The 17,673-nt window shown below is 45.3% G+C and overlaps 1 protein-coding gene across 1 annotated transcript in view; it reads right to left on the bottom strand.

Annotated features, from left to right (window-relative positions):
* Window positions 1-17,673, bottom strand: part of LOC146868725 (protein CutA homolog) — a 250,648-nt gene that overhangs the window by 34,518 nt on the left and 198,457 nt on the right. The window contains exons 3-4 of the mRNA XM_085613545.1: window positions 10,524-10,583; window positions 2,102-2,147 (exon numbers count right to left, since the gene is read on the bottom strand). Coding sequence (XP_085469671.1) covers window positions 2,102-2,147; window positions 10,524-10,583 — 106 coding nt within the window. The remainder of the gene's footprint in view (window positions 1-2,101; window positions 2,148-10,523; window positions 10,584-17,673) is intronic.

Here is a 17,673-nt window from a genome sequence, read left to right as displayed (position 1 = left end):
GAATAAAGGATACGGTTACATATAAAAAAATTGTGATGCCTTGTTGCATAGACGTAGAGGTTTCCAAAGTCCCCAGGAGACTTACGGCATAAAAAGACATCTGTGAAAAACTGCAGTGTAAACATTTTGCCCTGAACCCCAGAACAAATTTACTCTCTGGCAGTTTAAATTAAAAAAGGAAACGAACTACAACTTTGAAAAAACTAAAGTGCATAAAAGACAGCCACCTTCTTCATGATTAGCAGAAAAACATTGGAGGTGGTTTATGGTCAATGCAACTGTGGTTGTGTTGAAATGCAGGTGTGCAAGTGGGAGTGACCGGCCATATCGATGTCCACAGCCTGGCCACGCCCCTCCAGGTGCTTCTGGGGTGAGACTGAGCCACAAGTATGAGAGGTGCATTTTAATCCTGATTAGCAAATATTTAACTCCACCTTGAATAAATAAGCCTTTTCATAAGTAAACAAATATTTTTATTTTATCTATTTCACCATGTGTTACAACTTTCAAAGTGTTGCAACTAAGAGAAACTCTGAAAAGCATGGCTTTAAAGAACAATGTGCTGTAAATTTAGAGCAGGCAAATACAATGTCATGCTTAAAAGGGTGGATTAGCACTTGGTAGCAACATTACAAAATAAATCCAGTGGCAGCAGAACAAAGACACCAAATGCAGTGACGTCATAGGCATTTGAGCGAGATTATATAATTTCTATGTTAAAAAAACAAATGATACTGAAACCCTATTAACACATTTTGATTGCTAACAGGTGCAAAGGCCATCTAATAAAACTAGGAGGGGCTAACTGCACACTTAGGGGTCTATTAGGATGCAGGGCGGATCGCCACTGCCCGTATGGCGGTGGCGATCTGCCCGCCATTTCCGTCCGCCCGCCCAACATTTCCCCCCCGCCATACTACGATGACGGTAGGGACCCAGCCGGATGGAAAGACCGTCCGCCAGTTTTCCGCTGGTAGGCAATCCGCCCAATTGCCTACCGGGCAGAAAAGACCTGCAATATGGTGGCGGTTTCTTCCAGGCACCGTCATCCATATTACGATGATGGCGGTCTCATGCCTTTCCATGGCGGACACTCCGCCATGGAAAGGCATGCAGGGAATGCCTTTGCCGGCCCCCAGGAGGTTGGGGAGGCGGGTGGCTGCACTTGGGGGGTACCCATGGTACCCCCGACATTTGCAACATGCCCTTTTAACATTGTGGCGGGCGGTGCTGTATTCAGTTGTTGTTAAATGTACAGGATGCGACCCCCTTGGTGGCAGTCACATCCTAATTGGAACATTGGGACCGCCGCACCACTGGCGGCCGGTCCTAGCACCACCATCTTAATAGACTCCTATGTTTTAAATATTAGCAGTAGGCTGGCTACACCTGGTTTGCAAACCAGACCTCACAGGAGTAGTGAACTGTTTGTAATACATGAGTGCCCCGTATATATGCTGGGATGGCATTGTACCCTAGTATTGTAACCAAACTAAAGTCCGACAAAAATCTTGTGTCCTACGTATTGTTTACAAAAATACCATCTCAGTTAATAGTTGAAAATCTACACCCAGTGGGCCGATATTATCTGAAACGATATTTGGGCCACAATAATTTTCACCCAGGTTCCCTGCAATATTGGGTAGCCGCTTAGCATATTCTGTAATACAATATTTATATCAGCCCATATATTTTGCTAACGCTCTTCTGACATACAACCCCTGGGACAAGGTCCTACTCATGGGCTCAGTATAGAAAATCTGCTTTCCTTTACATTAAAAATGATCTTTAGACGTGATTTTAGATATTAGGCAATAGTAACTAGCAGCGAAGTAGAGTTCTCATGCCAATTTAGCACAGTGCATCCCAGTGAAGGCCTTACTATGGACAAGCTTTCAGCTGGTGACAGAATGGGTCCGACCCAATGGGAACTAAGCCTATGAATTAGAGAGACTTGTGAACAAGTTTTACAACTTGGTGTACAACAGATGCAGATTTTTCTGTCGCATATCGCTTTTACGGATTATGCCCATATTTACTTAATTTAACATATAACAAATCAAACAGAAAATATTCATAGGAGAAGCAGGATAACACTTACTAATAATATTTCTGTGGCTTCCTCTATTTCTCCTTTCCAAAAATATCTGAAATAATACAAAAATAAGATCAATAATATACATCAATAAGAAATGCCCTGCAAGTGGCTTTGAGACATTTCTTATGCACAGATCTCCAGGATAGCTTTCTCATAAAAAGGTAATGTGAAAAATTAGGAGGAACATGTCATAAAGACAAACATACCACTGAATGCTTAATGAATGCATTGACCTTTGGCGATTAAATTAGCAACAAAACATATTTTTTAAACAACGTTATTGTTTTTATTTTGTTAATGAACAGTTACTAACAGCAGTGGTGTAATCAGATGCTCGGATTTCAACAATTAACGATCAACAATTAGTGTAGACCACAACATCAATCCACATCTTTCGGGCTTGGATTTTATCAGACCCGGTACTCAAGCCAGCTGGACAGTAATGGACAACCCACGGTACAGGGCCTTCATTGCACTATGAAAGTCTGTGGAACTCACATCAACGCCCCAGATTTTTGCACATTTGTGTGGGTATTTTATGTAAATATATATATATACTTGATGAAGGCAAACGCCAAAACACGTCGTCCTTGATAGTTAGTGCACAATAACGTTTTTGTGCCGTTTCCTGGTGTGCTATCCTTTAATTCTTGGAATTTCTTCATGGAGAAAAGAAACTAATCATATATATATATATATATATACCTAGCAGCAAAGTTGTGGCTCCCAGCTCATTATAAATTCCCAGCGCTGCTGGGAGGTGGTCTATCACCTTCTGCCAAACTTTGTTAATCAGTCAGTATTCTCACTGTATGCCGATCAAATCACCATTTCCACCACAAGCTCTCGGGAGAAGATGAGTGAATGAAATCAAAGTCCTTCAGCGGCGTCTGAGAATAATATACTGAGCAGAGCAGCTTAACCTGCACCAATTGTAACCCCTCTGATAGTCGCTTAACCAGGTCCCCATTCAGTCCGATTCTTCCATTATTTCCAGATCGTCCTCACTCTTGGGGTTAACTGATCACACAACCATGGGGAGCTATTGATTTGAGTTTTATATATCCGTGAAATTGACTTTCATCACAGTCTTCCTTCTACAGGAGCTGAACTAACAGAAAATGTTTCCCACAATAAAGTGTTTTTATTGGTAAATTTAAAAATGATACCAAGCAAATAACATTAACATAAATTCATAAACAAGAAGTACTGATAGCATATTCATCAGTTGAAACATTACTGAGACATTAAGGAAACTAAATGTAGGAAAAAATGTAAGGATCTAATCACAAACGTTTTTGCACACCTAAGTTAGTAAAGTTCAGAAATTGCAAAAGTCAAGACTTATGTTATAATATTAGAGCATGTCCTGACCATTTGAACATAAAGCGAAATATTTTGTTAATAACAGTAAACACACAATAGAGAGATTAATACTAATGTAAAACTCAAATACAGTACAGTGGGGATAAACATCTTTACAGACCAGCAGAGATATCATCTGAATGTTAAACAGATGTACACATTGTATCCTTCACTGTACAAATATTATGAGGATTAAAAATACTTTTCAAGAAGTTGATTCACTTTTTTGATGAAGCTGGACAAATACATATAAGGTAGGACAAGTTTTTGCATTCAAGACCGCATATGCATTTCAAAGATGTTTGGGATAACACCTACCCTCACTCTTTTATTTATGTGCACCTCAGGTACGCTTTATACAGCAATCTTTTGAAACTAGGAGCAGTCGTGAGCCTCAATGAATTGATAAATACCTGCCTCACTATTAACGACCGGAAAATAGTTAATGACGGTCCAAAGATATGAACTGCGTCGAAGAAAACGAGCAGTTTGACCAAACCTGGCCCCTAACATGAAAATCCAAATCCACAGCTAAAATATCTTCAATATCTTCACTGACTGATCAACATTCATGTTACTATACCAAGTTGGTTCCCACTGTAAAAGTTTAAATTAAGGGTACATTTTTTGCGCGAATGCTGAGATTGCAGACAGAGTTTAAATTAAACATGCAGTACAATGGGCCCTTTCTTGAATGTATTCAAAGGTGGCATCTTCCAAATACCCATCCCAGGTAAGACTACCTAGTCAAGTGTTAAATGGGCAAGGGATGATGTGTGCTGGCTCCACTTCCTAATACCTAGCCACCCAAACTGTATTTGAAAGATTATGGAAAATTACCCTACCATTTATGGTAGGAATGAGTCTACTAAACAAAAAACTACAATGATCTACTTCGGACCTCCTCTAAAACCCATCTGCAAGAGTACATTTTGGAACAGTTTAGGCAGCTCTACCCAGAAGTCAAACCCACCATGAACATGATGAGATAAGGGACCTGCACTGCCCTGAAACCAGCATCTCCCCTCCTTTTTATTCTGACTATAAATGCATTCTGCTTCCCATTGGCTTTGTGGGTTTTAATTCCCATTTGCTTTATTTGTTTTAGGCTATCCAGCATGTATTTGTCCCTCAAGGGAGAGCAAAGCCCGTTAACTGTATATTTCCATGAATTCTCACTTTCGGTAAATAGGGATTTAAGTTTTGTTCTTATCTTGTCACATTTGCTGTGTGTTCAAAGACAGTGGTAAACAGTCAGGCTCTTTCTTACAAGTGAGCTTGATGTTTACTTTTCTTTCTGTGACTTATAAGTGAGAGGATTTATACAACATTCTTGCTGGATACTGGGGTAGAAAAAGGCACTCGATGTACTAAGACCGCGTACCTTAAGAGAGGTACTACGAAAACTAAAGAACTAGTGAGAATGATAACACATTTCCACCCTTGGTCACATAAAGTGTATAATATTCTTAAACTCAATTGGAACTTACTTACAGTAGATCCTGATTTGAATAAACACCTAACCAGATGTCCTAGTATAATGTTTTCATTTGCTTTGTGTCTAATTAGGATATTTGGCTGCCATATATTAATTTACACCAAGGATACCTAATATTTGACTTCAATAATTACCATACGTGAAGGAGCTTGTCTACACCTCTCTTAAGGTACGCGGTCTTAGTACATCGATACCCATGAAACCTTGAGACACGTGTCATTTAGTTGCCTATTATCAAGATTTCACGTTACCCCTGATACAGTATAAGACCTCTGTGTTCTCGACTTTGAGTCATATGTCTAGTATTTACCTGTTTAGCTGATAACTTAATATTAGGCCGGCCTTATGAGTTTACCTTAAACCCCAAAAAAGGTAATAGTCGGTTAGTTTGTTTGGTGTAACTTAATTTGAATTATAAGGTCGGATTGCTTGTATTGTGGCCTATACTTTTATGTTAAAATTCACTGACATTTATGATGCGACTTGGCTTATATGACGTCTTCCGACTTTTTAGGACATTGAAGACTGTACCTTTTTATCGACTTGGTATCGACTTTAGTATTTGGGTAAGTGCCAAATTAACGTACGTATTATCCTTTCACTTATAGTCACTTGGATACTGACCTTGGGTGTCGCTATGTGTCTCATGGTGCCTATATCTTGACCTAGTTATCCTAAAACTTACCTTTAATGAAATCAAACCACCAATCAGTATAAACTAAGTTCTTAAATACAATTCTTCATTTACTTTTGCTTTCTTCTTTTTTTACACTAACTCGTGACACTATGTTCTGTAATTCAGAACTTTTCTATTAATAATTTTATTTAAATATCTTTTTCAACTGGGTGCACTATATACAATATAGGTTTTCCTTTCTCTTTTGTTATCTTTTCTCTTCTTCTATTCAGTTCCATAAATGGAAAGATATATTTTCTTCTTAAGTGCCTTTAATGTAATAGGTTGCCCCTTTATGTGATGTATGCTTCATACAGTAGCTCCAACACTGCGTAACTTCCTAACTAGTAAGAACACATATGGTGATGGTAGAACTTATTATTTTAATAACACATGTAATGTTGGAACTATGTAATACAATGTAGCTTATTCTTCCTCTCTATACTGCTCCACTCTATGCCACTCCACTTAACGCCACTCCATGCCATTCTACACCACTCCACTCTATGACACACTATGCCACTCTACAACACTCTACGGCACTAAACTTAACCCTACTCTACTCCACTCTATGACACATTATGCCACTGCACTTTACACCGCTCCAAGACACTCCACTCTATTCCTCTCCACTCTCCGCCACTCTACTCTATGACATGCGACTCAACTCCACTCTATGACACTCCACTCTACAACACTCTACTCTTTGTTAATCTATACTACTCTATGCGACTCTACTCCACTTTACAACACACTACTCCACACTACTCTACTCTATGCCACTCAACTATGCTCCACTCAAAGCCCCACCACTCTATGTCCCTTCATTCTGCGTCACTCTACTCCACTCTATACCACTCCGCCCTTCACTCAACTCCTTCTACGCCACTTTACTCTACTCTACGCCACTCCACTGTAGTCTACTCTACTCTAAGACACCACTCCACTCTACTCCACTCAATACATCGCCACTCTATGCCACTCTATGCCACCTCACTCTATGCCACCCCACTCTATGACCCTTTATGCCACTAATTTCTACCACACTCTACTCCACTCCAGTCAATGCCTTCCACTCTACACCCCTACAATATAAGCCACTCTGCACTACTTCACTCTACACCATTCCACTCAACTCCACTCTACACTACTCTATTCCACTCTACTCCACAACACTCAATAGCACTCCAAGACACTCCACTCCACTTTACTTCACTACACTATACTTCACTTAATGGCACTCCACTCTCTGACTCTTCAATCTACGACTCTCCTCTCCACTCCATACAAACCCACAACCCTCCACTCCACTCTTCACCACTCCAAGACACTCTACATCACTCCACTCTACAACACTCTATGCCACTCCACTCTACGACACTCTCCCTCACGCCACTCTTATCGACACCACTTAATTTTAGCCAAGCTGAGCAGCTGCAGCGCTGGTGTACAACATGGCTAAAACACATTTGCAAAGGCAAAAGCTCTTGCCAATGCTTGTCTTTTTAAGAGGTTGTCCCGTATTAGGTATTAAGGAACAGAGAAGGTGGGTAGCATGAGTTAACAGTTGTGGAAATGGGATGCTGTACATATGTAGAGAATTCTCTTTATTTTTAGCCCCTTTCAAAATATATAATGCTCAACTGACTAAAACCCATACCTCCCCTCACATTAATTTGACCAGGTGCTTTTATATCTAAATTAATACCTCAATGTCCATTTACTTTATCTTGCTCCAGAGGGAAAGACTTATAATTGGTAGCTCCTACTGAAAAACATGGCATTTAGCAGTGCCAACATTTTGTCTGCAATACAGAATGTTATCACTCTAGTAGTTCATTAGAACTCTGTGGTGATCTACAGTTGATTGCTGGGGAGTCAAGGGCAGACTGCTTCTAGGAGGTGGAAATACAGATTTCACTCAGCATGCCAGATTTTTACTCTGACACGGATGAGGAAGACATTTGATTATTTAGAAATGCATCCTCATTTTAGCTATCTAGGGAACTAACCATAACTTCTGTGGGAAAATGAAGCCTCTTATTATGTTCATTGACTGCAGTCTCCTCCATAAGGAATGCTTTCAGTGCTACAGGGTGTTCATGTGCTCTACACTGTTGTCATGAATATAGAATAATGGCGCTCTAGTTCTTCATTAGAAGTCACTGTTGGAGCTGCAGCAGAACACTAGGGATATTCACATTTTACCCAGCAGGTCACAATATGTTCTCATATTGCTGAGGACGATATTTGTGAATTTATAAAAAAATGTGTTGTCATATTAGATTGTGGGGTACCTTCTATAAAGTCTATGAGAAAAGTATGGGAGCAATCTCTTTTCTCAGACACAAGGGTCATCTAACCCTGAGGATAGACATTTTTACAGGGTATATCACCTTACAACTCACAATTCCTAAAATTAGTATGAAACCTCAAACAGATGAGTTATATTGTGACTAAAACTATTTCTGTGACCCTCAAAGCTAGTCATTCACTACACTGCATTTCACTGGGACAGAAATGGTGGCGACTAATCGCAAAACAATATAAACACAACAGGTATGGTTCTTGCAAACTTTCCCCTAAATAGTCCCATGAGAAAACACACCGTGTAACAATTCTGTGAATTTCACCTTAAATTTTAAGGGAAACAGCATTTACAGCAAGGCACAAACCATGCATGCCGTTACATCGCAAGAATTACCATGAATGCGTCTTTACCATGCATTCCTTTACCGCGCATATCGTTACAATGACATCCCTTAGGGAAAGCGGCGCTGGCCTTCGAAGTCCAATGCTTTCCCTACTGTTGTGCAGACTGGAGATGGAATAGTAAATTATCCAACGCTTTCCCTAAAGCATGTCGTTGTAACAATCCACGTGGTAAAGGAATGAGTAGTAAAGACGCATTCATTGTAACACAAGTAATGTAACGGCATGCATGGGAAAGGCATGCGTGGTTCAGACATACAACCAATTTTTAAGGGTCTGATTTACAATTGCAATGTTATTCAAGAGGTAGGGCTTCCCAAGTAGTAACTGACCGGGGTGGAGTTGTGGGCCAAAGCTTTACCTGTGGACCCTCTGGCTCCACACCAAAAAAGAAATTCCAGGGACTGTAGTCGCCCTTCGATAATATTCCTTAATTGGTGACTGAGGGTTTGCTGTTTGTGATGAGTGGAGGGCAGTAAAAACTAAAGGTTAGTAACATATTATATTTACACATTTACTAGTTTGGTGCAATGTGTGTCACTAGTAGTTCTTTCTAATTCATTAGTTATTGTGTCTTAGAGCCTCACTATGAGTTGGGAAGCCAGGTCGCCATAACGCTGATGTGGGTAATGGGCTACACAAGAATGCCGCTGTAGTGGCAGCATAGCCTCTGCCACGTTGGCGGCTACCAGGTCACCTAATCTAAAGCTGACTGTGAAATTTCCCCCCCAAAACAGCTCCCTCATCCATGGTGGGAGCTGCTTACGGATTGGTAGGGTGAACACCATGGAGATAGGTTAGCTGCGCTGTAATGGCAGGCCGATCATTACTTATGTGATCCAGGAAGACCCGCAAAGGTGAGGTCCACGCTCAGGGGGGCACAACTAATGTCACTGTGGAACATTAAAGACTGGCTCTACAACAAGCGCTTTCCATGAGGCACAAAACAGTGTAGGGCAGGAGGGACCTCCACTAAGGTTTGGGAGCAAAATTCAGCTGACAAGTGTCCCGACATGATCAGGGTTGCTTTGCCTTCACAAGTTGACTACAGTATAGTGGACTGGACCTCTATCTTTTGTTTAATCAAAAGCTAGACTAAAAATCTCCAAAACGATGACTGCTTTCAAGATGAATCTGGAGCTGTGAAGCAGGTGCCCAGGCCACAACAACTGTGCGCAAGCTCAGGACAACAGGAATCAATTTCTCTGTTCAATCCTTACTCATCTGGACAGACATTGGTGCACTATGTGGGTCATCAAATTCATTGTGACCTGAGTTACTTCTATGAAACTAGACAGAGGTATCTGATCACTTCTGAGCGCCTCATTTGCAAAAGGGATGGGGTATTTTAGCACTCCAACACTCAGTAGTTTCCAAGAGTCATGTTTAACCTAATCTGAGTTAAACACTGAAATGAGTCTATGCTTCAACACACCAACTTTAATATGATTACCTCCTGACACGGATAGGTGCATTGGTCTCTAAAGATCCCAGCACTTTCATTGGTAGATTAAGCATCTCTAGCAAACTGTATATGAAACCGATATTACATCAAGCAATAAAGAGAGAATATCTATTCTGGGGCTAATTTACAAGTGGCAGCTGTGGTAAATCTCCATCTGTACACCAAAGGTTTCAATGGCTGAAGGGTTCGATCTGATAGGGCTTCGAACAATCAATAACTCCTTTATAATGTGAGGTTGCACTCAAATGACAAACAATTGTACTTCAATAATTCGAATATTTTAAAATCAGTCTCTTCTTAATAACAGAGGTTCTTCAACGAACCATTTATTTTCAAAGCATTCTCCTCCCAATGCTAACAAAAAAGATATTTGACACCTGGGCTGTACATTTTGCATAATTTAAGAGTAATTGGAGCCCTACTGTTTGTTGTGTAAGGAGAGAGAAGGAGTGGAATACTTACACAAACTAAATTTGACAAAAATTGCGCCTATGTCTGCCACCATAACCGGGATCCCACAGGGGAGTGCATCCATCCCATGAGCTCCAGTGCAGCCCTGAGTCCCACTGGCGAAGCAGAGCACTTCTTCGATGGATGCCAAGGTGCCGCGTGCCCCGATTTCCTTTTCACTGGATCAATAGACCAAGGCCCAAACCTTCCTCCCCCACAGGCTGGCCAATCATTTCAACAAATGTTAATTAATACTTACAGTGAATTGGACTTTGCCATAATATTAACAGAGGCAGCCAGCTTTCTTTCCATAATGGCCCTGTAGAAAACACAGAAAAACGAATTAAGTAGCGAGAAGGGTTCAAGACAACAGAGCTACATCGAGAGACCTCGTCTGCCAAAATATTCAGTGCAGGTGCACAAGCCTTTCCACTTTTTAATAAATCAGGCAATACAAAAGTATACCACTGCAACCGCCTGTAAAAAATAAAAATAAAACAAGTGTGTTTTGAAAGTCTCTCCAGAATGGGAATGTGTACTTCTAAGGGTTATCTGCATAGGAGAACCGATATGTTGTGTTTGTATATTGTATTTCTATAGCACAAACCTAGCCAAAAGACAGTGTGGAGCTGTACAGGGTCAAAAGCAAGTATAAAGTCTACAAGTGAAAGGAGAGGTAGGTGGTTTGGAGAACGGTTAATGCCCCGGTTACTTACCGGTAATCTTCATTACTCCGAGTACAGTCTTCCTCGCCACATGATTAACAAAGTGAGCTTCAGCTCCATACCAGAACCCTCCAAAGCAAAACAAGTCAACCTCCCATGCCTCCCATCCCTTCCTAATATGGCCGACCCATTACACCCTGACCTCTATAAGAGGCGGGCCGGCCCAACCCTTCAGCCTGAAATACCAAGCAGAAAAACATGAAGCCGATAGCCAGACAGGGAGGGAGGGATGGGAACTCATGTGGCGAGGAAGACTATACTCGGAGTAATGAAGATTACCGGTAAGTAACAGGGGCATTACCTCCTTGTTAGTCTTCCTCGCCACATGACTAACAAAGTGAGCATATACCAAAGCCAAGCGGCTTCATGGAAACTAACATGAAACCAAAGGACCAGAATGGGACCCCCACGGAAGAGGGCAAACCCAACAGACCAGACGAGTGGAAGAACCACCCAAGAGAGAGGCAACCAGAAGCAGGAAGAACCAGCCCGGGGCAGAAAGCCACGACCACCAAATGGATAGCCCAAGCGAGAGGGGAGCAAAAACCCAAACAGTTCCAGAGACACTGGGGCACTATAGGAACTGAAGAACAGAGTTGAACCACCCCCAAACCAAGGAACGGAGGGGAGAAGAAAACGAAATCCACCAGGTCCGGTGGCAATCAAGGGCAGACAGACCGGCAGAAGCCGCAAGAACGGACGGAGGTGCAGAAAAGGAAACCAGCACCCTACCTGAACAAAAAAAAATGAAGTTCACCCAAACCCCACCAGAAAGGAGAGGCAGGCGGGACACGGACCACCGCCGCCCCAAGGATCCCCCGAAGGGAGCGAGACAGCAATGATAGAGCCCAGGCAGGTGCAAGGCAAAACAGACCCCGGGGGCCGCAGGAAACCACAACAAAGCGACCCCACCAACAAGGGCACCGAAGAGGACTAGGACCAGGGCCAAGCCCCAAACAGGAAGGCGAACACCCACCAGGGGACTTCACACAAGAAAGTATAACGAACCCGGAAGGAAGGGGAATGCAGAATGAACGACCGAGACAGCCCAGTGCAGGGGACAAGCAAACTGCCCCCGCAATGTTCCACATGCACCTAGGAGGCCAAATACCCAACCAACAGCCAGGACCGACCCAGCCGAATAACAGAGATCTGACATGACCCGGAGGGAGCACAGAGCCAATGCCACAGGCAGCAACCCACCAAAAGGTGAGAAAAACAGAAGAGCCGGGCAGAACGAGCCCGAGAAATGTCAACACACCCAGGGATCAAACCCGAGCCGGGAGGACCCAGTACCCCAAAAACAGGGACAAAGAAGAAGAGGATCTAATCCGCACAGCGAGCGCCGGGCCCTGACCGGGGAAGAGAACCGGGATAACCAGCACCCCCAGACAATCACAAGCACTGTGTGAATAAAAAACCCCAAGGGATAAATAAAAAACCGTGGCAGGATACGAAGCCCCAGATCTGAGTGAGCCAGCACCCACAGAGGCACAACACGGACCACTGAGCAAGTCACCCAGAGCCACTATCCGCAGGAGCAGAAGCACCCAGGTGAGCCCCACCAACAGGACAAATATTCCGGCCAGGCCAACAAGCCCAGGCGCCAAGCCGTGAGCCCGGAAAAGAAGGCAGAAAAAGCCAGCATAGGGGACACAAACCAGAAGAAAGTGACCAAGGCAAGCCCGCAAACCCCCCGGAGAACGAGGCAGTGTACAAACCGCCCAGGAGAGCAACAAGAAGCCCCCGCGGGGCAGGGGCAAAAACAAGCCAAGAAACGGGCAACAGAAGGCAGACGAGAAATCTGCCAAAAGGCGAACCAACCTACCCCGTATAAAAAACCGTGGCACAGACCGGGAACCCATGCAAGCCCCACAGGCCGAAAAGGCCGCCAACACCCGGGAAGGGGAGACCAGAACACAAAGACCACCAGCCATACTGGCAGACAGGGCGGGAAGGGAGCCACCGGGGCAAGAGAAGGGACACCCACGGGAACAGGCGAAGTCGGAAAAACCCACAGAGCACCGGGACCAACCAGATGGGGAGGACCCCCAACGAACAGACCGGGCAAGCACCGCCAGTCACCCAGGCACAAGAAGCCCAAAATCCACCCTACGGAAGGAACACAACAGGGCAGACAACCCAGACATGAACAGCCGGGGGGCCACACAAACCCAGACAAAGGGGGACAGCCACCCAAGGGAGGAGATCAACCACAGAGCCACATCACGTGGGACTGGACCCAATCGGCCAGGATTGCATGAAACCAGTGGTTAGGAGAGCACAGGACCCACGACTGGGCAAACTCGACCCACTCGGGGTGACAATGAAAAAAGAACAGATGAAGGACAGAAAGCAGAACAATGTCATGCATTCACCCCAGTACAGAGACATGGGCCTAAATCCATCGAATACTTTTGCACACCATGCCTTCCCATTTTGGACCCAGTAAAAATATCACCAGGAAATACCTGTCATAACTCGTGCTCGGGAGCGTGTGGGGAATACAACATTGTTAACTACTGGCAACCTGGTACCACCAGAGACCTCAGAATGAGGCTGTAGAAGTGAACACGCACCAATTGCACTAGCTGAGAACAGTGACAACACGACGTGGCGGAGGGCGCAAGGGACGCCCGCCGAGCCATGGAGTAGGAGGCGGAGGGGACACCACCGCCGCGGCCCATGGCAAGAAAAGCCAGACTCCAGGAACAGGAGCAGAAGCCAAAGGCTACCCGGAGACTACAGAAGCAGCCCGAGGAGGAAGAACAGGAGCTAACAGAGGACCGCCCCCATCAGACATGCAGGCGCCCACAGCCCCCGGAATTCCCAAAGGCCACACCAACCAGGACCGACCAGGACAGACCCTGCACCCAAAACCCGGAAGCGAAGCCTGGGAAGGGGAAACACACCCCCCTCCGGGCCAAAGGCCCAAGAAAGCGTGAACAACCAGCACCTACACGGCCCAACAAGAGGAATAGAGTACCACCCCACGGAACTCAGAAAAAAGAAAGATTGAGAAAACACACGGACGGGCCCAACACCATGTCAAGCAGTGCACGTAACAGGGCATCTAACCTGGGAACCTGACGAGTATGGAAACCCAGAAAGGAATCCGGGCACCGAAGAACTACACCGCTACTCAAAGGCCCACAATCAACACCCACAGATGAAAGAAAAGCTGACTAGCGCCAAGAGAAGAGCCTGAGACCAATGAACACAGGCCTCCACAGCGGAAAGCAGAGAGAGGCTACCCTAGCAATGACCCACCATACTGCGAGTACAAGTGAAGCACACAGAGACACGGAACGTCGAGCGCTGGAACCGAGACTGGAACCCTATCCCCCAGCGCCAAGGACGGCCAATGCTGTCAACTCCTAACAAAAGTGCGATGCTACGTTTCTGCAAACGTGTTCAGTCAACCACTCCTGTCTGTCTTACCCAGAGTATCACACAGCGCAAACTTGACCATCAGAGTGCCTCACACGAGCACCAGGGAGAATCAGTGAATTGCCCAGAATCACAAGATGTCGAGCGTCCCTGCCGAGACCCGAACACGGATCCCCAGCATTGAGTACGACCGCTCTAGGTGTAAGGACAAAAATCCCGCCACAATGAACAAAAAGCCAGAAGGGAATGGAGACCCAGCGCAGCCACAAGTGGCAGAGACCCCTTACAAGTTCAAACATAGATATAGACTCCCATCCGAGCTGAGACAAGAGCACAACAACACTCGCCCGCTCCCACTGACAGTCGCATACCAGGGATGAGACAGACATATTGGCGCTGAACAAAAGAAGCTTTAATGTTATCCAACCCAAACATTCCATCGACCTGTGAAGGACGAATGACTGAGTGGAGTCACCGGGATTCGAACATGTGAGTATGAGGCCCTATAGCGGATGCATTAGTCCACTGAGCCACCAGTGCTGCGGGAGACCAACGAGGCGTGCATGCGAGGGAGCGAGATTACTGAAGGCAACGTGCAGCCAGCCTTAACACAGTACCAGTAAACACAGCTGAAACACAACCCAAAAGTCGGAGGCGGTGAACATCCAACGTGGGATAGCAGTAATAATAAGAGAGTAATGGGCGCTATGGGGAGGCACAAAAGACACCGAAGAAGCCAAAACGAGGCAACTCCCCATACGCAGTTCAGCCCGTGGGACAGCAGTAGTAAGCGCCACTCGTGAAAAACAAATTCCAACCTTAGGCAGACCACCCGGTGCTTCTTCGATTAAGGCGTTGTTGCTCACGCAATCCGTTTGCAGCGCTTCATTGCACCACGCCGAAGTAGGAATTGCCGCGGTGTAACAACACCGCCAGGTGAGCGCCAGCGGTCTCGCCACAAATTCAAAGGGTCACGCAAGACAACCCCATGCCCCAGAGCCCACTAGAGCCAGGCAGAACACCACCAGACGTGGGGGAGGAGCGGAAACCACAGGACGCCCACCCAGACTCAGGGAAAAAAGACGCGACCCATGAGTTACGGGGGCCTGCGAAACAAAGTCAGCTGCAGGCCGAGTCGGGCCCTAGAACACAGATATATTAGCGCCAAAAGGCGTAAAACACTGTGTTTATAGGCACGGCTGAAAGTAAATCGAGCCCCGACCCCTCAACTGCACATATTTACATCAGAGGGACCGGGGACCTTTGCGCTGTCAGGTACAACAGACATAGAAAACAGTCAAGCCCGCAGCCGCCCCCAAAGAGACGGGCTGCCAAATGGCATAGCCCAAAAACCCCAGAGTTCGCTATAGCAGGGCAACAAGATACAAGGTGGGGGGGGGGCCGCAGGGCAGACCAAATTGCGAGGGCCAGAAGGTGGGGGAACCAGTGAGTGAGCCCCCTAGAGCAGGGCCTCCCCCCCCCAGGGACCCGGGACCTGCTGGAGCAGGACCTCGCCCCACTTATCTGTACTCTGGAGGAACTGCATTGCAGAACAAAAAAAACAGGCTGAAGGGTTGGGCCGACCCGCCTCTTATAGAGGTCAGGGTGTAATGGATCGGCCATATTGGGAAGGGATGGGAGGCATGGGAGGCTGACTTGTTTTGCTTTGGAGGGTTCTGGTGTGGAGCTGAAGCTCACTTTGTTAGTCATGTGGCGAGGAAGACTAACGAGGAGGTAATGCATTCTGATGCACAGATCTCTTTGGAAGCCTTACATTGCAGGAGAGGACCCATGTCTACCACCGCAGAGTTTGTTGATACAAAGCTTCTTTTAAGAGTCACTTGTGCCTTGGTTAAGTTTAAGTTTTCTTTTACAACAGTTCACCTCTTGCTATTGATGTACATGAGGAAACTGGAGTACAATGATCTTAAGTTATTTCCCCACGATCACACAATGTCTCTACTGGGAACTGAAAAGTTGAATTTACAAGCAGTGGTGGCTCCTCCACTAAGGCGGAGAAGCGGTGCCCTACTGCCAGGAGCAGCATAGAGAGGAAAAAATGAAATGATAATAACAGAATGTTATCATTTTATTTTTTCCTCCTGCTGTGGCAGTGCATGAGGGGCGGGGCGGAGTTGCAGGGGAGGAGGGGTAGAACACTCCTGTGCGCAATGACTGTTTGGCCATGCGCATTCCCCTGTTCTCCATGCAGGCTGCATTACACCCTGCATGGAGAACATGCCAGTCTCTACAGCCCCTGGCTGAGCGCTATGTCACGGTGCTCAGACCAATCACAACGCTCCATTGGAGCGTTGTGATTGGCTTAGGGGTGGGAGGCTGGCTGCCTGCTTCCTGTTACGACCTGGAGTCAGACACAGGTGAGCAGGAGAGAAGATGAGGGACCTGGCGGCGGAAATGTACTTTTTTTTTTTTGTAAGTAGCCCACGTCCCCCCCCGTGCCCGCCCCCCCCCACTCCCTAGCCATGCGGGCCACCCCTGCTTACAAGTCTATCTTCAGATATTGTACGTACACCACTAAGCAACGGCTCCTGCCATGATGGCTGTTGCCCATCTTGTTAAATTCTACAAAGACAATGTGTTAAACAATACTGTCTCTTCAAACACGAGAGTAGTGAAAAAAACGAAACTATCAGGAGTGAAAACAGTTACATGTTCCCAAATGGTCTTTCTAGCTCGAACTGCTGCTCCTCGGATGAAAAAAGGAAGCAGCATGCGGAGTCAGTGCCTGCAGTTCCCTAATGTGAAATAAGATATTAGACTAAGACTGTCCAGTGGTAATCTGTGGTGCATATCTTGACTGCTGCAATCTTCATGATTGATGAATGATTGCAGAATATAGAAACTGTGTACCACTTCTGTGTCTTCACCATCAGTCTTTTACATCTGTAGCTGCAGCTGTTCTTATCACTTTGAACTTTTATACTTTTAGTCATTGTCTCGTTTCTTCACTATGCTTCTTAACTTCTAGTATGGGGGTTCTCAGTTTTCTTAACTTTCAGCTATGAGAGTTGTGTCAATAGCTTACTGAAGATTGTTGAAGTTCCTTCTGCCAATTTTCAATCAATGTTCACCTTCCAGGCCAGCTTCTCTCACTATGTATTCTGCATACAATTTGAATACGTAGAGTGATGGACTGCAACCTTGTCTACTAATTTTGACAATATGGAACTAGTCTGATTTAACATGTTCTGTCTTGTCCAGTCTACAGGTGATGCATGAGAACAATGATCTGAGATACCTATTTCCTAAAAATGTTCCACAGTTTGATATGGT

The sequence above is a fragment of the Triturus cristatus genome, chromosome 1_2 (assembly GCF_964204655.1).
Source record: "Triturus cristatus chromosome 1_2, aTriCri1.1, whole genome shotgun sequence".
Lineage (NCBI taxonomy): Eukaryota > Metazoa > Chordata > Amphibia > Caudata > Salamandridae > Triturus > Triturus cristatus.
This window is presented reverse-complemented; position numbering and strand designations above follow the sequence as displayed.